Source organism: Wyeomyia smithii, chromosome 1 (genome assembly GCF_029784165.1).
Source record: "Wyeomyia smithii strain HCP4-BCI-WySm-NY-G18 chromosome 1, ASM2978416v1, whole genome shotgun sequence".
Lineage (NCBI taxonomy): Eukaryota > Metazoa > Arthropoda > Insecta > Diptera > Culicidae > Wyeomyia > Wyeomyia smithii.
The window spans coordinates 82,272,870-82,300,178 of NC_073694.1; the positions used below are offsets into that span (position 1 = coordinate 82,272,870).

The 27,309-nt window shown below is 39.8% G+C and overlaps 1 protein-coding gene across 5 annotated transcripts in view; it reads right to left on the reverse strand.

Moving 5' to 3' along the window:
* LOC129726236 (neuropathy target esterase sws) overlaps nucleotides 1-27,309 on the reverse strand; it is a 95,675-nt gene that overhangs the window by 19,532 nt on the left and 48,834 nt on the right. For all 5 annotated transcript variants that reach the window (XM_055682978.1, XM_055682977.1, XM_055682979.1 and 2 more), the window contains 4 exons: nucleotides 13,418-14,414; nucleotides 13,076-13,351; nucleotides 12,817-13,003; nucleotides 12,449-12,565 (listed from right to left, as the gene is read on the reverse strand). In XM_055682978.1, the coding sequence (XP_055538953.1) occupies nucleotides 12,449-12,565; nucleotides 12,817-13,003; nucleotides 13,076-13,351; nucleotides 13,418-14,414 (1,577 nt within the window). The remainder of the gene's footprint in view (nucleotides 1-12,448; nucleotides 12,566-12,816; nucleotides 13,004-13,075; nucleotides 13,352-13,417; nucleotides 14,415-27,309) is intronic.

Here is a 27,309-nt window from a genome sequence, read left to right on the forward strand (position 1 = left end):
CACTGTAAGACAGAAATTATTTCAATTATACGCACATTCGCAGTTTCGTTTTTTTTTTCGGAATATAAACCCGGAAACCGGATTTTCGGGAATAAGAAAATACTTACGGGACACCCCTAACGCTTATTTGAAAATAAATGAGCTTCTAAATCTTTAGGTGCTAAAACAATCGAAATGGGACGAAAACTGCAAACGGTATAAGAATTTCAATTTATGAATACCCAGGTACTCCGTTGGACGCGTAAAGATCCTTTTTTTGTCGAGCACATAACGGTTTTAAACTGCTTACTCCACAAAAAATAACGTTTTAAGAAATAAAAATTCTCTGCCACCTCCCCCCCAACCCCACGCAAAACGGAGTAGCTACGGCTCTGGATGGCAGCACTGCAACCTAGTGGAATGTGTCATTTGCATCACGCTTAGTATACAAGTGTAAACAAACAATCAATAAAGAATTACTTCTATCCATTGTTTTGAGTTAACCGCACGTGGCTATTTGCCAATAGGTTATGGACAGCATTTTTGCGGAAAAACGCGTCGGAACAAGTGTAAAAATCTATTTTTTGTTTTCGGTTCGAGTATAAGTTTTGCCGCCGGTAGTATTTTGTCGGTTTTATGTCGAAAATGGAAAGATCGGGAATAGCAAAACTTAGGAACGAAAATTACGATTCGTAGAAGTTAGAAGTCGATTTTTTTGCTGGTGAGAGGACTGTGGAAGTTTGTCTCATTAGGAGTGAACGGTCGGCAAACAATGCGAACGCAGCGGAGCTGGCAGCTTGGGATGAATGCGACCAGAAAGTGCGTGCGACGATTGGATTGCTTTTGACTCGGGGCCAACATGGCCATATTCGGGACACAACTACTTCGGAGGCGGTATGGAAAAAATTGGGGAGGCAGCACGAGAAGAAGACACCTTCAAAGTGCAACTATTAAAACGAATCTGTGACTTGAAATATGATATAGGAGACGACATTGAAGAGCATTTGGCTGCATTTGCTAATTTCTCAAACAAATCCTCGAACGCTAGGAGGTGCTAGCGTTCGAGGATTTGTTTGAGAAATTAGCAAATGCAGGAATGAAACAGGATGACGATTTTCAGGTTATATTAGTTTTTCGCAGTCTGCCTAGCATGTTTGATGCTTTGACTACAACACTCGAAAATCGCTGTGGAGATGAATTGACCATGGCCTTGGTCAAAAGTAAAATCATCAATGAGGTGAACAGACGAAGGAGTGTACTCGGTGAGAAATCGGTCGTTTTGAAGGCGGATGCTAGGACCCAAGTAACACACGTTGTTATAGAGCAGTTGAGATAACTCCTCTAATACAACCTTTAGTTATAGATTTCAGTTGACATTACCTTTTCCATGGCATCTCTATCACCAGAAAAGCGCAAAAATTGAAGGCTACTATAACAAGTAGGTACTGGTGCTATATGAAGTATTATATAACTTCATGAAAGCAAGCCAACTTGTTAGACTGAAGCTGCAAAATACATCTCAAGTACCAATACGGTTAGAAAAATTTCAAAACAGTTTATTTTCAAGTTGTAATTGCTAACTAATCAAAACATCATTGCGTGAGCATAAAACTTCAAAATAAAAATATTGTTGAACGGCACTGATTTATATTAGGAACAATAAAAAAAATAGTGATTATGGCGTTTCGAATAATCACCGGAATATAAGAAACAATATTAGATCAACGTTTCGATGCTTGTAATTCAAAGTTCTACGTGCGCGTCCAATTTCGTGGTGAAACATTGTGTTTTACTTCTGAAAAAATCATGCGCCATTCATTGGATACCGTTTTCTTTTTATCAATCAGTGGAAAAAAAGAGATTATGCATTACAGAGTGTTCGCTTATTTATTAAATTGCGAAGAGTCAATTTAGCCCACCACCGCATGGATTTGGTTCGTTAACAACTATCTGGCATCTCTTTCTTACATGCGTAGTAAATGTAAATGTCGTTTTTTTTCTTGGGTAGATCTGCACTGACCCAGTGGAATAAAGAAATTCGCGCATTCGTGGGTCAGAATCCGCCACAACAAAGCGAATGCGCAAATGCGTTGCTATGACAACATTTACCCAGCGCATGCGCAAATGTGGTGTTATGCGCAGTGCGACTAGATCGACAATCGTGTCGTCAATGGCAATTTGAATTGATTATAAAAAGCAATGTACAACCTTTCAAAATGGATTGTTTCTGTAGCTTGAATATTAAAATTGTTTTCGCATGGTTTCAACGTTATCTAGACTCAAAATATAACAGAACTAGAAATATTGTTAGATATACGGTAACAAAAAATGAAGTGATATGGGTTACACTGCAAGCGTTTTGTTTATCTTTTCATGGCACATTTTTACCCACCTCGAAAAGTTTTATTGAAATCGTTCAAAAATTTTAATAACAATTTGATCAAGTAATTTTGCATTGGCTGCTGAATACTAAGATCAATCATAAGAAAAGCACTTTGTAGGTACGTAGTGTTATAATTAGGTATGTAATATTGAACAGACGCGACTACCCCGGCATTTTATACACAGTTTTTCTAAAAGTGCAAACATCCGGAAGACAACTTGAAAACAAGTGCCATCCATGTAATAGTTATTGTTCGTTTAACCCATTCTATTGAAAAACATCTCCAAACCAGGAAAAAAAACGAGCTTGTTTTCGAAATGTGGTTGAATCACTGGTTAAAAACAACTTCTCGCAAATGATGTATTTTAAGTTGTTTTCTGTGCAGTTTTGATAACATCATAAATATAAGTTACGGAAAAGCAACGGCAGTTTATATTCAATAATATATGAGACACAATTCTGCTATAAAAGAACATCTCGAGAACAAGAATACAACAACACAAGTTTGCAATTTCGCTTGTAGTACTCTTATATGACTACGCTGCCGCTCATGGTAAGTCCGTCCCAATTGCATTTTTATCTATTTTGAGTTTATTAATGGAATACTTTCGATAAAACAAATATTTTTGAATACTTCGTTCTGAGGAACTATGAAAAAAATAGCAAGTCGGTTTGTCCCATAGCAAAAGTGATCGCAAGTCGGTCCCATTGAAAAAATCTCCGCAATTTAACCCCACAGCCAATAATGATTATGGAAAATGTGATATTTATCACAACTTATGGTCTTCAGGTTTAGAATTGGATGTAGGTACCAAGTGATATTCGATAGGAGGTTTGATTGAATTTTACGCGTTCTACATTGTGTGGCTCTAGCTGATAGTACAATGTTTTCTTCACGATAAAGCTTCCACCAGTAGCTTCTTTCAGCTGTTGTTTGTTGACAGTGAACGCTTTGGGTGTGTCACTGTATTGTTAGTTAAACCATTCTTTAGTAAATACTACTTTTCGTATTTTATCCGTATTTTTTGTAAAGATGTGAATAAGAATTGTTCAATTATTGTCGTGAATTTCGTTTTGAAGTATTTGTCAATCATATCAAATACTTCGGTACGCAACTTAGCTGTTTTTTAACGGAGCAAATATTTTCCTAAGCTATAGGTGTTCTTTCATATTTGCTACCACTGCTACGTGGAAGCTGTCCGCCGTCACGAACGTGTCACCGCTCTCAGGAAAATTTAGAGCAAGTTCCTAAACCTAAACTGATTTTGAATTTATCAGTAGTATCAAATCTAAAAATAAAATCTAATTTTATTTTGAGCCGCGCAGTTGGTACATTATGTTATGCTTCTCACAAAAATCTTGTCTAATGAAGCACGAGAGAAGGTCATTTATGAATTGACCAGCGATGGTTTCATTCCAAACGAAAGCTTTAGCACCGTCATCGATTTGCAGTAGTTTGTTTTTCATCACCGGTCTTTGCTGGCTATGGGACTGACTTACTATCATTCTGTCTACGTACCGTAAAAGTAATCGCATGTGAGTCCCAGTTTATGATTTTCAACAAATCTTAATCAAATTTCGGTGTTTATGCAAGTTTTATGAAGCAAATGTGTTAGATTGTCATTGCAGTACCAAATTCTGTTGATGGTCTTGATTCAAAAAGCATTTGAGTGCAAAATTAAAAAAAATTAAAGCGTTACGATTTTTAATTGCTGTTTTCTCATCAGCACCAAAACGCAAATGGGACGGACTTGCTATGAGCGGCAGTACGGTCATTGTAAATTCTTTTCTAACATGTTTTGTGTGTTACTCTTGTCAAAAGGTGGGCCATGAGAAACGTGTTTGCAAGCTCTTGGCCATAAATCGTGAACAAACCGAGAACCATCTTTCAGATGAAAACCGATATAACACATGGAAAATTTGGAAAGTCGCACCCGAGAGCAAAGGTTGCTCAATCGAATTCGGAAAACATTGCTTCCGGTGTTAAAGAGGATTCCGTCACTGACTGGATTATCGATTCGGGATCTAGTTCACACATGAGCTCCAATCGGAATTTTTCCAACTCACTGGTTGAAACAGGTGAACACATTCCCAAAAGTGTAACAATGGCCGACGGTAAAGAGCTATAGTGAAAGGAATTGCTAATTGTGTGGTGTGTTGCCATGGACCAGATGGCAAACAAAACGAAATTTCGTTCAGTGATATTCTATATGTACCGAAACTTGACATGAAGCTGTCGGTAGGTTGGTGCAGAAAGGTGCGAAAGTAACGTTCGACGAAAACGGATGTACGAACTCAAATAAAAACCGTGTGGCAATCAACGGGCTGTATCATTTGAGTTTGGCCAATGCAGTTACAGAAAAGCGGAACATATGGTGTAAGCAGACAAACTGTATGCATGACTGGCACCGGAAGCTAGGACATCGGGATATTGAAATCATATAGGATCTTGTGAGAAAACAGTTTGCCACTGGAATTAAGATACGTGATTGTAGTTCTATCAATACGTGTGAATGTTGCCTAGAAGGCAAAATGACTCGACTGTCATTCCTAAAAAAGGCAAAGAGAAAGTCGAAAGCCGTCCTCGATTTGATTCACAGTGATTTGTGTGGGCCAATGAACACAGTCACACCAGGAGGTTGCAAATATTTCCTCACATTAATGGACGATTTCAGTCGGTATACCACTTTGTATTTTCTACGACAGAAATCTGAAACAGCGGATGCAATTCAAGATTTCGTTCAGCGCATGAAAACACAGTTCGGTAAACCATCTAAAGCTATACGATCGGGTCAAGGTGGGGAGTATCGCGGCGCAAAGTTAGTTGTTTTTTTTTAAAAAATGAAGGTATTCAACAGCAATTTACAACCGCTTACACACCACAGCAAAACGGCGTCGCAGAGCGCAAAAACCGTTCACTGGTCGAGATGACGCGGTGTATGATACTGGATGCCAGAATCTACGATCTGGCACGAAGAAAAACCGAATATGGAAATGGTGCAAATATTTGGTTCACAGGCATATGTGTTTATTCCGAAAGAAAAAAGAAGAAAATTAGATGCTAAAGCAATGAAAATGGTGTTGGTCGGATATTCATTGCAACATAAGGCATGGCGTTTCATTGACCCAACGACCGAGAAAATAGTAATTAGCCGAGATGCCAAGTTTTTGCCATCGATTGGAATTGGAAGTGTGAAACAATCAGAAGTGAATGATGTAATAGATTTATTTCCGTTGACTGAATTAAATGTGTTAGATAATTTAAATGCTAATTCAGAAGTGAAAGAAATAGGCAGTGAATCCAATAGTGCAAACGAGAAAACTGAAACCAATGAAAGTGAATGCGAAGACTTTGTAGGTTCCGAAGATTTTTCGGATATGAGTTCATATAAAGATGCCAACAATAGTGAAGACTTTCCCATACAGGAGGAGCAATTATTAGAATCTGTCGGAACGCCAAGGCGATCTAAGCGGCCAACGAAAGAGAATCTACCGCAGAGGTTTGATCCAAGCAGTAAGTTTGTCCAGCAAGAATCTTATGAACCACGTACGTACAAACAGGCAATTAGCTGCACAGAAAGTGAACATTGGAAGGCCGCAATGGCGGATGAAATAAAGTTACTTCGAAATTGTGACACCTGGGATATTACTTCATTGCCTCCTGGAAAAAAGACGGTTGGGTGCCGATGGATCTACAAAAAGAGAACAAATGAACAAGGTAAAGTTATCCGTTACAAAGCGCGTCTTGTAGCGCAAGACTACACACAGCGGTACGGTACTATTATGATGAGGTGTTCGCACCTGTTGCGAAACACGTGACATTACGGATTTTGTTGACGACTAGCCGTCACCAAATTCAAGTGAAACACATCGATGTGAAGACGGCTTATTTAAACGGGGATCTAGAGGAAACAATTTTTATGAAGCTTCCGGCGGGTATTACTGCGGATGGTGACAAAGTTTGTTTGTTGCGCCGAAGCCTGTACGGTCTGAAGCAGTCCGCTAGGATGTGGAATCAAAAATTGGATGATGTACTGAAGCAGAACGGATTTAACCAAGCCGAAGCTGATCCGTGCCTGTATGTACGCTATCGCGACGGTAAGCGATCGTACATTTTGGTATACGTCGACGATATGCTGATTGCAACATGCAGCAAGCGCGAGTACGATGAAAATAAAACATATTTGGAAAATATGTTTCAACTGTCAGTGCTTGGAGATGTAAAACATTTTCTAGGATTACAGGTATCACGAAACAAAGCAGGTTACAGCCTGAATCAGAGAGCTTATATCGAAAAGTTGCTATTGCGTTTTGGACTTGAAAACGCGAAAGAATCAAATACCCCTATGGATTCCGGATACATACAGCAAAAGGAGGAGAGTGAGGCCCTTCTGAATAATAAAAAGTTGCAGAGCCTTATCGGAGGATTGTTGTATCTATCTGTAAATACAAGACCAGACATCGGTATCTGCACATCTTTCTTGGGAAGAAAAGTTAGCAAGCCAAGTTTAGCAGATTGGACGGAGGCCAACCAGTAACTTGGAACTTCAGTTAAGAAATGGTCTTCAGGAGCTTGAGGGCTTCACCGATGCTGATTGAGTCGGAAACGCGAGCGATCGAAAATCAAACTCAGGCTACATTTTTCAACTTGGTGGCGGCTCGATCTCATGGAGTTCAAAAAAGCAACCATGCGTGGCACTGTCATCTACGGAGGCCGAGTACATTGGATTGGCAGAAGGCTGCCAAGAATTATTGTGGCTTCGTAAACTGCTCCGAGACTTTAATGAAGAGTGCAAATACCCGGTTCGTATCCTGGAAGACAACCAAAGCTGTATGAAACTGTTGAATAAAAACGAATTGAAAAGGTCTAAACATGTAGATACAAAATTACATTTCGTTAGAGATTTGGTTGAACGCAAACTGATAAGCGTAGAATATTGTCCAACACAGGACATGCTTGCCGACATCTTTACTAAACCGTTAGGTCGAGTTAAGTTGGAAATGCAACGGGAAAAGATTGGTCTACGAACAGCGCGCGATGAGGAGTGATGGCAGCACTGCAACCTAGTGCAATGTGTGATTTGCATCACGCTTAGTATACAAGTGTAAACAACCATTCAATAAAGAATTACTTCTATCCATTGTCTTGAGTTAACCGCACGTGTTTTATTTTACTCTGCTATTTTCTAATAAAAACACATACTTTTAATCTGTATGGTATTTCGGAAGAAATGGAATCATAATGTTGTTCAAACTTTCGTTCTGGTATATGCTTTGAATGATAGCCAAATCACTAGGCTTGAACCATGATTTGACAAAGAGGAAAAAGCGCTTTTCTATCCACTACTCTGGCCGGTCTTCCACTATCTTCCTGGCGAATTATGGTTGAGGTTTGAAGGAAACCATAACCAATAGAAACCGGAAGATTTTCGCTTCCAAAATAGTTTACCATGAACTTTTTGCCAAAATTTTTGTGCAGTTCATAGTGAACTGTACAATGTACTTGCGGAATGCTCTTTGTTTGGACGCCATTTTTAACTGAACTGAGCATGTGTAAACAGAACAAAAAACACTGGCATAAAAAGGAAAGAGAAAGCTTTCATATACATATTCTCATTTTTCTCTGAGCGTGTTTGTTGTGGAGTAAAAGAACCCCAAAAAATTGCAGATTTCTAGTTATCACCCGTTAGCTGAGAACAGGATGGTATAATGTAGAATCGTACGTATCATGTGTGGCTCGAATGCATGTAATGTAACTTTCACTAAAGAGATCCTGAACACTAATGTCCTTATCGATAGATGAAGTTTTTTTCCAAATCAATATGTATAATAATTGGCATATCTTTCCAATTGGAAACCAGTGAAAAAATTAACTAAAAATCAATTGGGAAAGCAGAACATCTCCTATCACGAGTTCGCTTTCTGTTCCTGATGCTTACTTTAGTGCCATCTTCTAACTATCTCAGCCTTTATTACAAGTTCTCAGAGTTTGTCCGAGTTTCGGGCCGATAAAGCTCTCATAAACGCAACAATATAACACGTATTGTGCTGTGTTGCAGCTTGCAAGAACGACAATTAAACTATTTTCGACTCGGATGGTACCAAAAGTGCAACTGTCGCGTGTTGTATATTGCTGCTGTGCGACTGGGAAAAATTCTGTTCGTGCTGACATGAGTATGAAGCTCGAAATCCTGCTTTGATGTTAAGCTGTAACCACCTTTGATTAAGACGTTACATCCTTTTAATGGAGCGTTGTGAATGTTCTAAAACGGATTCAGCATTGTTAGCAAAACAATCTGAACTTATCTGCTAAAAATCGGAGTTTTTTTTTAAAGGGGGGGATTTGTTAGTAGCTTAAGTATTTATGATAAATATTAGTGTATAATGAGTATGAGTGTCCAATCACCAATGGTGACTTCTCAACACTGCTAGAAATTTGTAATTTCAATTGTTAGGATTTGTTTGCTTTCACAATTAGGACTTATCATTCGTAGGGATTTGAACCTACTTGTCAGAAAAGGGGAAGTAAACTTACAACTAACTTAATTGCTAACTTATTGGCTATAATGAGAGCTTATCGTAGCAATTGAGGATTGTATTGAGGATTTGAGTTTTAGAAGCATTGGGAGAGTATTCCACTTTTGCAAGTAGGAAGAAAAAATATCTAAACTTTTCTGCATATTACACGAAGACTTTTCCCTCTTACGGAAATGCTTGTGTCATCGCAGAACAATGACTTTGTGCATCCTTAAGGCAAATCAGGAAGATCTGAAGTGAATATGTTGAACAGGACTAGACCCAAGACTGAACCTTGAGGCACACCTGCTCTGACAGGAAATCTATCAGATTTTGAATTCTGATAATCAACCTGCAGAGTTCGATCAGTAAGATAATTTTTCAAAATTTTGATAACGAAAATTGGAAAATTAAAAGTTTGCAATGCTTTTTCTATGTCTAAAAGAGCAGCTCCAGTGGGGTTATTCCAGATTTGTTAGCTCGTATCATATTAGTAACCAGTGTTGGAATTGTCAGCAAAATATCAATTTCAAATGCGATACGTTTTCGCCTCTGAACCTTCTGTCGCTCGTTTCACACGCTGTTAAATCCCGATTGAACTTCGAGGTGCATGAAAACGAACTTGCATGAACTCGATTTGCCGCAACTCACCGATGCACGGATACGCAAACAATCAGATCGTTTTTTCTCGCTATCTCTTTACATCACATTCGCTCATGATATACCGAGAGCACATATCGTAAATGAAATAGCATGAAATGATTCGGGATATTGTTCGACGAAATATCGATCTTTACTCGCTCTTCAGCCAGATAACTGATTATACATACATTTCATTTACGACAAGTGCAATGAAGGTGCTGATGGGTGGTTCTAATGTAGGGCTATCTAGTAGTTGCATATGACAGCCTAAGCAGATAGCGAATTTCCTTATTTCACTGCATCAGGGCAAATATGTCGAGGAATGAAGAAACGACATCGCGATTTACGACGCAAGTATGAAAAAGATTCCAAATAATTGTTAACGAATTAAGAAGTAGAAGAAGTAGAATACTTTTACAAGAAAGATAACTCGGCTGCTTGCGTGTCAGTCATTTTTTTTCCAGTAAATAAACGTTGACCGTTCATTGGCAGTATTGTAATTTCTTTTTGTTTGATATTTTGAATGAAGTTCATTGAATATTTTTAAATTTTGTGCAAATGAGAAGTTGAAGTGCTGCCGAATTGTAATATGCACATTTAATACGACATCATCAAACGGGAACGGAACAAAGGCTACGGTTATGCAGAACGCGAATGACGGCGCGATGTGATTCGCTCTACCGTGGTGAAATGTACAGCTCTTTTTAAGGCGAAGTAGACCTATACATTTCAACACATTTCGTCTTGCCGAATCGCATCGCGCCGTTATCTGCGTTCTGCATAACCGTAGCCAAACACTAAGCGACGCTCGTAACACGTAATAATAGTCAGAGCAAGCATGTAGATGAAGATAATTAACTTTGGATTATAGCGCAAAACGAGAAAATATTAACTCTTCAAAAATTTTTAATGTCTTTTTGTGCAAATTATTGTACTTAGACAATAATCCTGTTTTGAATTGGATGAATTTTTAGTGAATAAACGTGAACCGTTTGTTATTCAAAGTTGGTCATGATGATCGCAGCCTTTGCGCTGCCCCTACAGTGGAGGGTTTACTAAATAAAGTAAAAGTAAAAATTAGACAACTACAACAGAATTTGATTGCATTCCGCACAGAATGTCTGCTTGTGTTGATGCCAGAAAATTACTAACCTTCAATTATTTGTTTATTTGCCTAGAAAAAAGCATTTTGCGGTTCAAAATCGGTTGCTGATTACAACTTTTGAGCTGCCGTAACATTGGGGGAATTAAGATACACGGACAACATGCACTGTGGAAGCTATTTTACATTTAGTAAATTCGACGGGTGCGACAGATTTAAATTGCTAGGATGCAACATAGAATGCTTGCTTGCGTTGACAAAAATTATTAACTTTCAATGACTTGTTTATTTGCCTTGAAAAAGGCATTTTGATTTCCAAAATTGGATTTTCTGATGGCAATCTTCATGCTGCCCCAACACGGGGGGAATAATGGCTGTCTGGCGACACACGCAGAGAAAAACCGCGCTGCTCCTGAGACGTGGTGACCAACCACAGGGCTAGTGCTGCTGCTAAGGAAGGACGACTGCTGTTGTCGCTGTCTAGAACTATTATGAGCGGCTCCGGCTGAAACAGGCTCTTATATAGGCCAAATAGCATGTTTGATCCTGTCGACCGTGCTTGGGAAGCAAGCATATAACGACAAATCAGAGGTCGCATTTTTCGTTTTGAAAAGGCTTGACTATTTTCAATAGTACAATAGTGTGAATGAAAAAAATTACAATTATCTTCTTTTGAGAAGAATCTTAGAAGATTTTCCAATCTATTGCTGCAAGAACGAAGGAAATCCATCGAATACTAACCGATTTATTAGCATTTGAAATTGGACATATTTTTCACTTTTTTCAGTTTTAGATTTTCATTTCACATCCCTATGTAGCCGAACTTCCTGAGAGAAGTATTCTACTTCAAAATATCCTTAGATCGCATATCCTGGATGATCTTCTTGTGCGAAGTTCTTTGGCGATTTTTCATTGCATTGAGCGGTGAGTGAACTTTTTTCTTATCATGATTATTCCAACACTGATTGGTATGATGTGCTAAGATCCTGAAAGATCCCAATACATGTTTTCAAAGAAAAGATTCAATTCAGCAAAGTTGATTTAACCTTTGGGTCAGATGATATTTCTGAATTTTTTGGTTTTCTCTCTGGCCCAGGGAGGGGTTTCTCGATTGTCTGCTCTTGACTTCTCTTTTTTCATTGATTTAAAAATGCAGGTGCTTCGCCAAATGTTTTGATTTAAAAAAGTGTTCCGCCGAGCAAAAGATGTGAAAGCTAATAGAAAAAATATGTTTTTTCGAGGATGGTTTTGTTTTTATCAAAAATACCGCACTCTGCTTTACATTATTCTATATTTAATTCAATTTGAAACGAACGTAATTGAAAAAAATGTCTAACGATATACTGATTCTCCAGAGATAAATAATAACTTTACAAAAAACTGGCGTCACAGTGTTGGAGGTATGTCTTTTTGATAACAACAAGAGAAACGACGTGCCCAAAACTTATCGATAAGACCTGTACAAAACTCCCATCACGATTCTGCAAAAAATACAGAACATGTAAAATAGCGTTTCAAAAGTTTCATCAGTATGTCCAACCTGCCACTATATCCTATACATAAAATAGGATTCATTCTATTACAAAAGGCCAATTTGTTCGAGATGGTTATATACTGTTAGGAGGTATTTTTTTGTAATGAATAGACATTGTATTGAGTGAAAATGTTAGTGATGATAAATTATGTCTAGATTTAATAGAAACTAAAAAATATAAACTAACAGAAAGCAATGCATGTTTCAACTTTCAATTGTACAAATAGAATGAAAAGATAACATAGAAAGCATCGAAAATGTGGATTGGTAAAACATGATATGCTATATTTACCTGGTAGGTTATTGACATAACCGCCATCCAGCAGCAAATGTCCATCTTTTGGATCACACAACGGTGGCATATATCCGCTAAGTGACATTGATGAACGAACATAGCGCCAAAGAGAGCCTTCATGTGTTTGATGGAAGAAATTGTTGGAAATGTTTTCGTGAAGGAATATGAAAATAAATTTTATGCAGGATGGATAGTGCAATAAAATGCAACGATTTTAATTAGAAAATCCATAAATTGAAATGAAAAAAGAGAGATTTCTTTAAAAAAACAATTGTTGTTTGCATATCGGGAATTCGCATAAGCTTTCAGAACATATTTTATGGGCATTTGAAAAACAACAAATAATGACAAAAGACGTTTTTTACCGTGAGTATGAGTACGTGCACAGCTGGCAGATATATCGGTGGTAAGTGTGAAGTACGGAATCCACAAGTCTTCGATGCATACATCACCAAAAGTTCCGTGAATCGTCTGGTTGAAATCTCTTCCAGAGAACATGGAGGTGATAGGATATGTAAGGTCGAGTAGCTGCCGACCCCATTGGGTCATTTTCTGTTTGCAAAAGCGTAGCACATATGAATGTAATGACATTGCGTAACTGCATTAGAAATAAAAAAAACTTACCTTGCACCATTCACGAGCTTTCTGTGTAACAGTAGTGATGTTTTTCTCTGAACACCATAGAGCCCCCATGAAAGCTCCAATACTAACTCCTCCAACCATATCGATTGGAATGCCAGCTTCTTGGATAGCTCTTAGCATACCAACATGCGCTGCACCGCGCGCTCCTCCGCCACCAAGCACTAATCCAACAGAATTTCCAGTCAGCCATCGAGCCAGCCTCGAAAAGTCAGAGTGAATATTTGGCTCAGACATAAGAACTTTACTGTATAAATCATTCTACAATCAATTAGAAACGAAAAATATGACGGTTGTGCAAATTCAAGAATACTTATGTGTATTTACAATTCGATATTGACTTCTCCTAGTGAACATGCGCCTCGGACATTGAATATGGTGATGTTGCGATACCCATGCCCGCATGTTCAACCAGCTGGTAGTATTGCTAGGTCGAGTCGAACCCTCACGATGTAGAAGGACCAGTTCCTTAGCTGTTCGGATTGCCAGTCTATCTATTTCTTTTTCGATTTTTCCAATGGTAGGTGGACGGTCGCCCAGTCCCACAATGATTATTACATCAGCCTGTCGCAAGCATCGTTGAGTCCATGGACCAAATGTTTGATCACACTGATACAGTGCAATGTTGTGACGATCTTCTTGTTGACCAAGCCAGCTGGTTAATCTATATTCATTAGATTGCTCCATTATTTGAGGTCCTAATGTTTTACGTATAACCTCGGACGTAAGTCGTAAGGTGGACCCGATAGCGCATAACGAGTGATATAACTCGTATGTGAACGCGGTTAGTGGTACATCTTCGCTTATTCCAACAATGGCTACAGTTGAATACCGATGTTGGATTTGCTGATTCGTATCAAATGGAACGGCTGTCAATGAACTTCCTTTGATTGAAGCAGATTGCATAGATCCTAGTATTCGGTGACTAAGTAAGCTTATTAATTGAGTTACCACAATTGGATACTTAAACTTTATAGCATTGAATAGGCCTTCTGGTAGCTTGGCTAGCTCAGAATCTCGAACAGCCATTACAGTGGTTGTGCGTGGTGTTTCAGTAATCATCTCCACTATGCCGATTAAGTCACCTTTGCCATATTCGCCAACGATTTCTTTTTTGCCGTTCGAATGGGTAATAACTGAACGGAGACGACCGTTCAGCACAATGTAGGTGCAGTCACTATTCTCGTCCTGGCGATAAACCGCTCGTCCCGATTCAAGAAAATTCCAGTCTAACGCAAAATCGCATTGGCGTACTAAAGGTGACAGTCGCTTAACTACACTGTCTGCAATATCTAAGACTACACCGGGGCGTTCGCGCATAATACTGTAAAAGATGTTTAGAAATAAATATAAAATACGAATTATATTTCAATAAACAAAGATATAAGGTTTTAACCAGCAAAGAGTTGCGTCCTAATTTACAGTATTGAATATATATATATATATATATATATATATATATATATATATATATATATATATATATATATATATATATATATATATATATATATATATATATATATATATATATATATATATATATATATATATATATATATATATATATATATATATATATATATATATATATATATATATATATATATATATATATATATATATATATATATATATATACATATATATATATATATATATATATACATATATATATATATATATATATATATATATATATATATATATATATATATATATATATATATATATATATATATATATATATATATATATATATATATATATATATAAAGAGTAGTGTCGCCAAAAACGGAAGAAGTGGGGTGGTTTATAACATCCTTTATTATTTTAAAACTGTTGAAAAGTTTGTTATGCAAATGCTTACCGTAGTAACGTAATGTAATGTAATCCACAAAACATTATTTTACTTAGATGAAAAACTCTGAGATGAAAAAGTATCAATAAAACAGTACAACGAAAATTTACTTTTTCTTCTACCTTGGCTTCTATGTATGATGTTTTCATGTATTTTGACGAAAAAACAAAAATTCCTCCGACTTTGAACACGTTTCACACGTTACCATTTTGAAATTTTCGATAAATCGGAAATTTTCTATGTTTTTTTGACGCAATTGTCTTTTAAAGCAGAATATCAAACGTCTAAGAGAACAAAAATTTCTCCGACTTTGAACACGTTTCACACGTTACCATTTTGAAATTTTCGAAAAATCGGAAATTTTCGATGTTTTTTGACGTAATTGTTTTTTAAAGCACAATATCAAAATTCTAAGAGTTTGTCCACATATTAGCATTTTCTAACCCATCTTTTAAAAAAAGCAGATCTCAAATAAGACAAAAATTGAGCTTAAAACGGTGATTCTACGAAAACGGTTTTAGCATGATTTTAGTATATTTTACACGCGAAATAATATCGAGTATATATGAGCATTAAAGGTTGTTGGGGCTGCAGTGGACTGTGACTACGCCGGTCGGTAACGTTGCTTGCGTTCTCAGCGGAAAAAAAGCCGCGTGGAAGCAGGACCCTTTCGTTCCTTTCCAGGAGGGCATCTAGATTGGCCCGGACTCCTTGGATCGGCTTCGCCTCATGAAGCCGCGACGTGATTGGCCTGGACTAGCCTGCTTGGCTAGCAGCAATCAAAACTCAAAGATGAAAAAGGCTCTCAAAAAACTCTTCAATTTCTTGTTTTTTTCTTGTTTATTGTTTCTCGTCTTCGAATAAAAATCGTACAGACTAATTATAGCTTATTCTAATTTCTAATTCTATTTTTAAAAGCCGTTTTCGTCATACCCAATTCATGGAGGTCACTGACATCGTTATATGCTTTCAGACATGCATTATATGCACTATCACGTCCGTAACTAGTTCTGCGGAACGGTAAATTAATCGTGGGATAACTTCGGAGGGCTCGCGGGGGTACATTAAAATTGATGTGTCTTAACAGTCCTGGACAGTCGATAACATTTTCTATTATGTCGAAAAAAAAAACGTTCTCTGCAGCTTGATTCGACGGGCTGCGAGAGTTTCTAAGTTAAGAAACATGCAACGCGCGGTGTAGTCGGGTAAGTTCACCGGATCATTCCACGGTAGTTGGCGTAAAGCATACCGAATGAACTGCTTTTGTATCCGCTCTAATTTCACGGCGTGCGCTAGTTGGTATGGTGCCAGACTTGAACTGCATACTCAAGGATGCTCCGAACCAATGCACAGAAGAGGGTTTTTAGAGTGTATACATCAGTGAAATGGCGCGACTGCCTTCGAATGAGTCCGAGCACTGCAAACGCTTTGGCTGCGATGATTGAGACATGATCATGAAATCGGAGTTTAGAGTCTATTGTGACTCCTAAATCGCGAATTGAAGTGACCCGCTCCAGGACGTTACCATCAATGTAATATGTATGGTTTACAGAGTTAGAGCGTCTTGTGAATGAAACACTTCGCACTTTTGCACTTCGCTGCGTTCATTTTCATGCCATTTTGTGAACACCATAGTGAGAGTTCGTTAATGTCGTCTTGCAAAGCTAGACAGTCCAGAGGTGACGATACTACTCTATAGAATTTGAGGTCATCAGCAAACATCTGCTTCTGGGACTTCAGTCTAGTGCATATGTCGTTTACAAACAAGACAAATATAAGCGGACCCAGTACGCTTCCCTGTGGGACACCAGACGTGAGGATTAACTCTTTGGAACACACGGAGTTCACGCAGACTAAGGCTTTACGATTAGTGAGGTATGAGTGTAGCCATCCGGTGATGTGCTCTGGAAACCCAATACGTTTGAGTTTTTCGATGGCATAATCGTGTGGTACAACATCAAAAGCCTTAGAGAAATCGACGTAGACAGCATCGACTTGTTTTCTGTTCTCAATTTCCGGAAATAGCGCGTTTGTATAACACATCAGGTTGGAGGTTGTGGACCTTTGTTGCACAAACCCGTGTTGGTATTCTGATATAAGCGGTCGTGCAACTATGTATAGCACGACATGAACTAGCGACTAAAATATCTTCGCAAGTGAGCATAGTATCGATATGCCACGATAATTGTTGACGTGGTGAATATTGCCTGTTTTGAGGATCGGTACAATGCGTGCGGTTTTCCAGACTGTTGGGAAGATCTTCGATGAGAGCGATAAGTTGAAGAGGCATGAAACAGGATGAGCCAGTGATGCTGCGCAATTTTTGAGAAGTAGTGGCGGAAGCCCGTCTGCTCCAGCGCCTTTTGTGGTGTCGACATTTTCCAGTGCTTTTCGAACCTCTCCAATCGAAAACCTTATTTCTGGTAGACTTATGTCATACGAATTTACACTCTGGAAGCATTCGGGACGTATCACAGGGGACGATGTACTATAGACACTTTGGAAGCAGTCGGAAAATAATTCAACAGCTTCATCAGCCGTATTTGAGGTTTTACTCGCATGTTGTAAACTGGACGGTATTCTAGGGCCAGCCTTCAGTGACTTTACATATTTCCAGAAAGAGGCCGGATTTTGCCTTAGGTGTTGTTGTACATTTTGCATATACGCCCTGTGAGTATCAGCAAAAAGGTTCTTATACGTAGCTTCCATATTCCGAAGCACCCTATGGTTTTCTTGGGTTTTCGACTTGAAGAAGCTTTTTCTCATTTCCCGAAGCATGTTCCTTGAGTGGCGAAGTTCGGGAGTCCACCAAGACCTACGAGTTGATGCGTAGGGCGCACGACGTACAAGCGGAACATGTGTGTTGATTACTTCAAACAGTTTATCATAGAAAGTAGACATATCCAAATCGACGGATTCGTTTACCAGATGCTGTTGCCAGTCGATAGGGGCAAGAGCATTATTCAGCACATCAAAATCGCACCGCCTGAAATTTAGCTCCACTTCGGCTGGTCGATCCGCAGCATTTAACACATCGCAACGAGCAATGCAACGAATGGTCTATGATGACAATCAACTGGTAGCAGCGGGTGGGGGGGCTCGTCTACTTCGACTTCATCCGGCATGTTACTTAAAAACAAGTCCAGCCAGCGCCCATTCACATTTGTGAGATTGTTCAATTGCACTAAATCACAGGCGAGTAGTGTTTCAGTAAGTGCTATCTCTTGTTCAGACGATGCACTACTGGGCAAATAATCGTTCAGATCCGCGTCACATTGCCATCCTAGGTGTGGGAGGTTGTAGTCCCCTAGCACCATTATAACGTCAGTATTGTCGACCTGATCAGACATTGCCCCGATTGCTGCAGAGTGAGCAGCGTACACATCAGCCTGCTCAAGATGGCTACTGTTCGGCAGTGAGATCAAAGTGCTTGTGATGTTATTTTTGATTGCAATAAGCACACTACCACCCCGCGATAGTTCACTGGTACGCTCACTGCGGTCACATCTAAATAAGGAGAGACTAAGACATCGTAGTCACAACTGGTAAGCAACAGTCTCAGCTCGTTTGTTTTGGTACGTAGGCCCCGCACGTTCTGGTAGTACACAGTCAGATAATTTTTTACGGTGGTACTCTGTGATCTGGAAGCGTAGTGCGGATCAGTAGTGCATGCGGTAGAAACGGAAGTGTACTTGCCGTGACTAACATTTTGGAAGCCCCGTTCCCCGCTACCACACGCAGGACCGGGACGACTGTTGAGCGCTGGCGGCAGTGGCACGACTGCGGTGGGGGGTTCGGAGGATTCCACAATGCTAGAGTCGTTGCGTCCCGGAGTTGTCAGCGAGTCGACCGTAGAACGCCGTGTGTTGGAGACTGGTGGCCGAGTGTCAAGTTTTAGCGGGCTGGAAGCGCAGTGCTGATGAAAATGATTACCGTAAAAAGATTTGTACTTGCCATTGATGAGTTCTTGGAAGCCCCGTTCCCCACTTCCACACGCAGGACCGGGACGACTGATGAGCGCTGGCGGCAGTGGCTCGACTGCGGTGGAGGGGTCAGGGACAACCTTAATTCGAGAGTCGGTGCGTCCCAGTGGCCAGAGGAATGTGCTTGTAGCTGGTGAAAAATTGGTTGATGCGTTGGTCTTCGTGTCTACGAGGTTTCCATTTGCGAAGAGCCTACTTCCGTGCTGGGGGGCCAGAGGGAGCTTGTTGGGGTTACCTCTATGCGGGGAGCATTCGGTGTCTTTTCTTGAATTTGTGGTGCCCAGAAGTTTTTTGCATTAGTGCCGTCGAACTCCCGGAACACAACGCCACGTGGCCAGGTTTCCACGTCAAGCGTGATATCGCGGTATTTTTTGTCCATTCAAACTTTGAAGGATATGAAGTTCATCGTGCTAAAGTCGGCGTTCCTTTTCAACAAAGGAATTACTTTAATTGGCTCGTTGCACTGTAGACTCACTTTAGCGAGCTCGACAATAGCCTTAGTTTTGACACTAGGATGAATTCTCGACGTCGCGGCGACGTTTTTTTGGAGGCTCTCTAGCTTCATTTCTTGAAGAGAGTGGTGTGGATGCAGTTTCAATGACCTTCTTGGAAAGTTTTTCCACGTGTCCACCATTGGCTTTGATTGCCTGTTTCAATTCGCTAAGAGCTTCGGCGTGTCGATCTTGGGTTGATGAAACGCCACAGATAACAGATGACATAGCTTCCTTGAAGCAAGTCATTTTCATGAGCTTTACACACTCGTCGCACATCCAGAAGAGATTTTTCCTTTCGCGAAGAATTTTCAAAAAGGACGAGTTCATTTTGGCACACATAACATGGGCGATTTGGTTACAGAAACCCATGCATCGAATATTATCCCCATCAGCTTGAGCCGGCTTAGCGCACTGGTCACACACATTCTCCATTTTCGCGAAATCAAATGTGTAAATTTAAAACGGCGGTAGATATGACCTTATCCTCGATGGCGGTGGCGCAAACGAGCAACAAAAACAATAGGCGGTGTCAGTGATTAAAATGAAACTTCGCAGCTTAAGAATTAACGGAATCAATTAAACTTCACTTTTCTTTGGTCACAAATCACTTTAGAAAATAGATGAGATAAAACACATAGCAGACGAAGTTTGATGTTGAAAGAAAAACACAGATAAAAAACTACTCGAAAAAACGCTGAATGTAAACAACAGAACAGGTGTCTTGCAAAAGGATTTCAATTAACTCTTACGTGTGGAGACGGAGGACAGGATGTTCGGCAGTCGGGTGCAAACGCAGAACTACTGTTTACACTAATTTATTCATTTTCCTCTTCTTCTTATTCTATTCTCCGCGTTAATGTTCTTCGCGGTGACGCAACTTTTACACACCGACGGGCTGCTACTGCTACTGCAGCTACTATTATTGCTTCTGTTCTCCTTCCACTTTCTGCTTTTTAATGTTTATCGTATCGCGGTTGGAAAAATACTAATATCTGCTGCTGCATCTGTTGCTCTCTTATACCATTCTGCAGTGCGAAAGTTTACAAAGGGGCGTTGCTGAAACTCACACCGCTGTTTACCTACTTCGACGCAATTAGTGGATATTGCGTTCGCTCGCTGCCACTTTGTCGCTTCAGTTCGAACAGGTTGGACTGAACAATGGTAGTCAAATTAGGTCTTATATTGAGTAAAAAAGTCTCAGGAATCGATTGGTAGGTGCCTGATCCACGTCAAATGTCCGCAACATGTCAATTTTGCCTCAATTCCCCTGCAATACTGAAATAGGTTTATCCCGATGTAGAATTAAGTTATTCGAAATCTGCTTAAGGTAGAATCAAGAGTGTAAAAGATACTCAAGATACTATAACAAAAAATCAACATGATCGCCCCTCTTTTGATTGTCGCATTTTTGGCCAGGATCATTCAAAATATAAAAATCTCGCTTAAGCTTCGAGACAGAATCATCGTTGATTCATAAAAAATTATGGAGTTTGAGGTATTTTAACCCTATCGAGTTGAATGGTATAAATAAGTGTTGCGATGAATTGTGCTTAATAGTGTTGAGAGCTGAATAAAAGAGATGCTAAAGATAAAATTTGCACCCAGCTGCGAATGGGGGTCCATGCGCAATTGGATACACGGCATGATGGCACGATTCCTGCTGCTCTTTTGAAGGCGTGTTGTGAGGAGTTGAAATTTCACTGTTTCACTGTTTTGCTAAGTCTCTCTTTACGAAGCCATTAATTTCCTAAAAGTTGGAAGTCATCGCACATGTTTCTCATATTTTAAAAAGGTGATAAGCAGAATGTGGAGCATTATCGTGGAATCACTTATTGTGCGCTGATTCTAAAATATTTGAGAGTATCGTTTATAAACATCTTATGTTCCGTGTAAAAAAATACATATCCACAAAAACCAAGCTACATCCAATTTATTGGAGTTTATTTCGTTGTGTTCGCGCACCATGGAGCATGGCAATCAAATTAATGCCATATGCACCGATCTCAAAGCGGCATTCGATCGGGGAACCTCAAGGTAGCATTTTAGGCCTGCAACTTTTCTCACTGTTCATTAACGATGTTACTCGGTTGCTGCCTCGTGGATCTAGGTTATGTTGTGACGTCACACCCCGCGAAGATTACCCAATGCTCCGTCACGATGCATCAGAATTCAGGCTAGAAACCATAGTTTGCTGCCGAGCCTACTTAATACTGTAGAGAATCAAAACAATTTCAACATAAACTAGAGCATAAGCTTGCAGAAGAGTTTACTTAACTCGCAAAAAACCCAGTTACAATAACATAGCATTCTAGAGCATCCTTATTATGAATTGTTGGCTGAACAGAACGACATCAAGGCATTTTTGTATTATAAACTCAACCGAACAGAACAAAACATCCTTGTTATGAGTCGTTGAAAATCAATAACCACGCGTCCTAGTTATAAAGCGTCGAACGATGGGTGGCTTACGAAATGTAAATATCTTAACGATCATGCCACACCATGTATACCTTTTTTCAATTTAACTATAATCAAAACAGAAGCCGGAGGCACAACGTCACTCACAGCGCCACTCACGGTCGCTCACGGTTGCGCGCGGTTCTGAGTTAATGCGCGCGGTTCAGAGTAAACACGCGCTCTCGCACGCGCCCTAATGTTCTCAGCAAATAGTCGAATATATGTACTAAAATTCAATAAATACAACAAATTCAACGAAACAGGGTAATAAATTCTATAGGTTAGAATAGAACCGCTAGATAGACGATAACTCAGGTCGGAGGAGAAGAGTCTCTCTGCTCTGAGTTACACAGGTTAATATTTAAGCAAAATTGTAACTTAATAAAATTAATCATTTTTATCTATCATCCAAAAGAGGTGATTCCGCGAATTGAATGTTCGCGTACAGGACTTCGTGTGTTTCATTTCTAAGTGATCACAGGTCCTGGTAGAGCTCTAGCTAGCTCTACACGGTGGTGACAGCGGTTTTTTTGGTTTCTAGAAAAGGAAACGGACCACGCGAGGTAATATAAAGTAAAAAGAAGCTTAAGTATAAGTAGTGTTCGATAACGGTAAAAAGCGCGATAAAATAGTTCGAAGTATAAATTGTGTGACGTTGAACGAAAGTGGATATTGTGCAACGAGAACTAAAAGTGTTAGAGGAAAAAATTGTGCACGCGAAACAGAAAAAAAAACAGCAGAAAATAGTAAGGAAGAACATTGGTTACAAACTTTTATAGTGTTAAAAACAAACTTGGTTCTCACTCGAAGGAAGAAAAATGTAAAAGTGGATTATAGTGGTAATGAAGCAACACAGTGGGTACCTGCACAGAACACACTAGGAACAAGAGGAGGAAAAATAATATGATCAAGTAAACAATTGTACAATAATAATACGAGTAAAGACGAAGTGAAAAATTATTAAAAATGGACAAGAACACAAGAGCGAAGCTGTTGTTGTGTATGATAAGGATTTTCTTTACCAGTGTGTAAATAGTGTAAAAAAGTGTTGGAAGAAACCTAACATTACGCGAACTCGATTTATTTGTTTTTTTTTCTGACGAATCTGTCGCAACAGGAAGATGAATTTTAACCGGTAAGTTCTTGGTTTTCTTCCCTATAACAAAGAAGGTTCATTCATTTCGCCCAAAAATAATGTGACTCCGTACCAGCGAAATAGCCTAAAGTAAATGAAAAGACAGCTCAGGCGAAACTTACCAAAGTCCAACGATTGGCCTGTCTCTCAGTTACCAGTGCCCTGCGCACAACACCGACAGCAGCCTTGGAGGCCTTGCTTTGCTTACTTCCTCTACATCTCCATGTGAAGAAGGAAGCAGAGCTTGGCGCACTAAGGCTGCGAAGAAATACAACGATGCTCGAAGGTGACCTAACGGGTCACCTAAGCATCCTAAAGGAGTTTAAGCTGACACCTTTAGTAACAACAGTCTCGGACTGGATGGAAGCGAAGCCAAACATGGACGTTCCATATATAGTGATCGACACAGCTCCATGTGGAACAATGGAGGGCCGAGTCTTCCATCGGGCACAATCCGCTTCTACACGGATGGCTCAAAAATCGGACCCCAGACTGGTTCAGGGATCTACGGACCAGGTATAAAGGCCACTATCTCAATGGGTAAGTGGCCAACCGTCTTTCAGGCGGAGGTATACGCAATATATATCTGTGCTATAACATGTCTACATCGCAAATATAGACATGCGAAAATCGGAATCTTTTCGGACAGTCAGGCGGCACTAAAGGCATTAAAGTCTGCTACATGTGTCTCCAGACTAGTCTGGGAGTGCATCGCAACACTCAGGGACCTCTCCCGCCTCAACAAAGTTATTCTACTTTGGGTACCCGGTCACTGCGGAATCGAGGGAAATGAACATGCCGACAGCCTCGCAAGACAAGGATCTGCTCAGCAATTCATTGGACCGGAACCGTTTTTGGGTGCTTCCACATCCGCCATTAAAGGCAAACTAAGTACATGGTAAAAGCTAAAGATAGCATCTCAATGGCAACATGCGCAGGGTTGCAGGCAAGCTAAACAGTTTATCTACCCTAACCCTACGGTTACCAAACGGCTACTTGGTTTAACTCGTAGTGAACTACGCATCATCACGGGACTTCTCACTGGACACTGTCCTGCTCTTTATCATTTAAAGAAAATCGGCAAAGTCCTAACCGACTATTGTCGCTTTTGCAACGCTAAACCTGAGAGCTCAGCGCATTTGCTTTGCTTTTGCGGGGCTCTTGCTTCATCGAGGTTTAACTTCTTTGGAAGTTACCTCTCAACTCCATACCAGGTATGGAGCACCAATCCCAAAACGGTCACAGGTTTCATCAACCATGTAGTTCCGGATTGGGGCACAGGCTTACAACCAACTAGCTCAACTCCATCAATGAGTTCGAGCATCTTGTAATCTGTGTAAAGAAATCGGGACCAGCCACAAAAGACAAACATTCCTGTCGCAGTGGCGCTTTCTACCCTATGCCCTTCAGGCATACAAAAAAAAAAACCAGCGAAATAAACTAGTTGACAATTGCACGACCTGACTGATTAAATAGCAGTGCCTGCGGTAACACCGATGGCAAGACGAATTGTAGAACGCAAACAGACAGAGTTACGCACATGGGACTCACCTTATTTGATTTGAAAAAGAGTTTTAGCTCACTGGTAGCCATACAGCAAGTATGTAAATTGGGAGCTACGCTATCGTTAGCGATATAAAAAGAGCGTGAGAGCCTCTGCGATCGCGTCTTCACTTATACAGCATAGTAGCATACGCTAGAATGCTTGTCGTCCCGTTCTTATGCCACCAGGTTGAATAGGTGACGTATTTTACAGTGTTATTGCGATCAGCTGTGCCAGGCACGGTCAAGGTCGCGGTTTGTATGCAGTAATTTTAATGGCCGATGGTAGATCGTGCTGCTAGCATAAGCAAAACGAATCAGTAGCGATGAAATGTTTAGTGGGTCAAAGGAAAAATTAGATCAATAAGCGCAACGCGCGCGGCGATACAATTAAATATCCGCCGGGGGGAAATGTTAACAGACTGCAAAGATATGTTATGATGAATGTTGTCGTAAGGAGACAGATGTTGCAATATTCTTATGAAACAGCTCTAAAACAAAACATTTACAATTTTTGATTAGTTGTAAAATTGGTTAAATTACAATATAAAAAAAATGACTATTTTATCTCAGATATGTTGGGGTAAAAATATTATTAAAATAATTGTTTGATTGATTAACAGGAATAAACATTGAAGCTTTAACACCAAATGGTTCGAACCTTCGTGTTCAGATTTTTTGATGGCGCGACGAAGAAATTAGAGTCAGTCACGCTGCGTTATCACATCTGGCTAACAGAAGCGTTATTGATACCTAGGAAAAAGAGAAAGAAGGCCACATGAGCCTTTACAATTGTCTTTACAGACGGATATTTTTTTTACAGTGCTAGTAATTTTTTATAATATTTTAAAGCAATATAGAATCCTTAATATTAATGCTTGGAAATAATTTACAATAATTGTAATTATTATTCAAAAGAAACTTTAGAATTTCTTTTATCAGGAAGAGTAATATTTATTGTAAAATGGAGTACACGTTCCCAGAAAGAGATGCCATGGAGTGCATCCCAGAATATGACGGATCAGTAGAAGAACTAGAAGCGTTCATTTAGCATACTGAACATTTTGCCCTAGAAATACCAGGAGGAGTATCACATGCTTCACTAGTGTATATTGTTCTATTGAAATTGAAAGGCAGAGCTGCTGCCGCAATACATCGAATCAACGCAAACGCTTGGCCACAGGTCAAGCAGAATCTTTACAAGGAATTTGGAGAAAATATATCTATAGGAGCGGTAATTATTCAGGTAGAAACGTTGAGGCAGGGAGTGTATGAGGCCTTCCCTGAATACAAAAGAAGAGTACTTAAAATTAAGAGACAAATCGACTTCTACGAAAACAAATGTGAGAAGTCTTGTATGATAGTGAGTCTCCGGTTACATTGTATAGCAGGGCTGCACGACAGCTTATTGAAAGAAGCCGCCGGAGGTAGAGAAGCGCTGAAATTAGAAAAGCTGCTTGATTACATAGAAGATTATGAACGGGAGATCAAACATACCTCCGATATTGAGAACCGGTTGCGTGGCTTAGAATTGCTTGAAAAACGGCACGCCGCGCCCAAGCATTGTATCAGAAGCAGAAATATTTTCTCAATCAACCACACGGGTACGAGTTATAGAAAAAGGTGGTTCAAAAGAGATAAGCATATCAGTCGCAGGACTAGAAATTATGAAAGATATAGCGGGAATCGGCCCAGTTATAACAATCACGACGCTCCTAGGAATTGGCGTAATCAGGAGAACTATGCCAGAAACAGGCAGCACAATTATTATGGTCAGAGCGGATCAATGAACGGACGGTCCGATCACTACGACCGCAGACACCGAAATATTTTGAGTATAAGACATACTGGAAGGGGGGATACAAATTACCAAGGTATAAAAGATCCGTTTGCACAAGAGTATTTCAGCGATGACTTCACAGAATTGTGTCAGGACATCGACTGGCGTATGTGCACAGATGAACCCAGCAACATAGAAATATCAGATTGGGAGACCGCGTGCAATCACATAAGAGATAACAGCGCTTGTGTGGCTAAGCGCGTCTATTACGATGTCAAAGGGTACTTAATGTTAACGCTGCTGGCTAAGCAGAATGTCCAATTTACGTTAAACTTAATCTTAGATACAGGTGCATGTACGAATATAATTAATGCACGCATTGTAAACCTTTTGAATGTACCGGTAAATACACAGAATGTAACTACTTTTGGAGGTATCGGCCGCAACATTGTACGAACCTCAGGTACAATTACGTTGGATTTAATAGTCGGAGACTTCCTAATCCCGACACAATTTCATATATTAGAAAATTTGCCAAGCGACGGAATAATCGGAGCAGAGTTTTTAAAGAAGCATACTCTTCAAATTGGGAATAATTTTGATTACATCGTGTTCAAGAAACACGGCAATAGAAGTCCGGACGACTTGAGTCCGTGGAGAATGCCCAAAGAAGAAGTCCTTAGTCGACATGTTTATATGGCAGCCAGAAATAGAGTCATTGTGCAGAACGAGTTGCGAGATACTAGCAACACAGCCCGCAATGAGGCTGACGTAGACAAAAACGAAATAAGTAGGGAGCACCAAACATATCGGGATGAAGAGCCGAAGAATAATTTTCTCGACTCGAAGAATATTATGATGCCCGAGTTAGTTCGAGGCTTGACTATGACCTGTTGGCGCACAAGCTGACACCAGAGTCAAAAGGTATTGCAAGAATTGAAAAACTACGGCAAGTGTTAAATTTGGC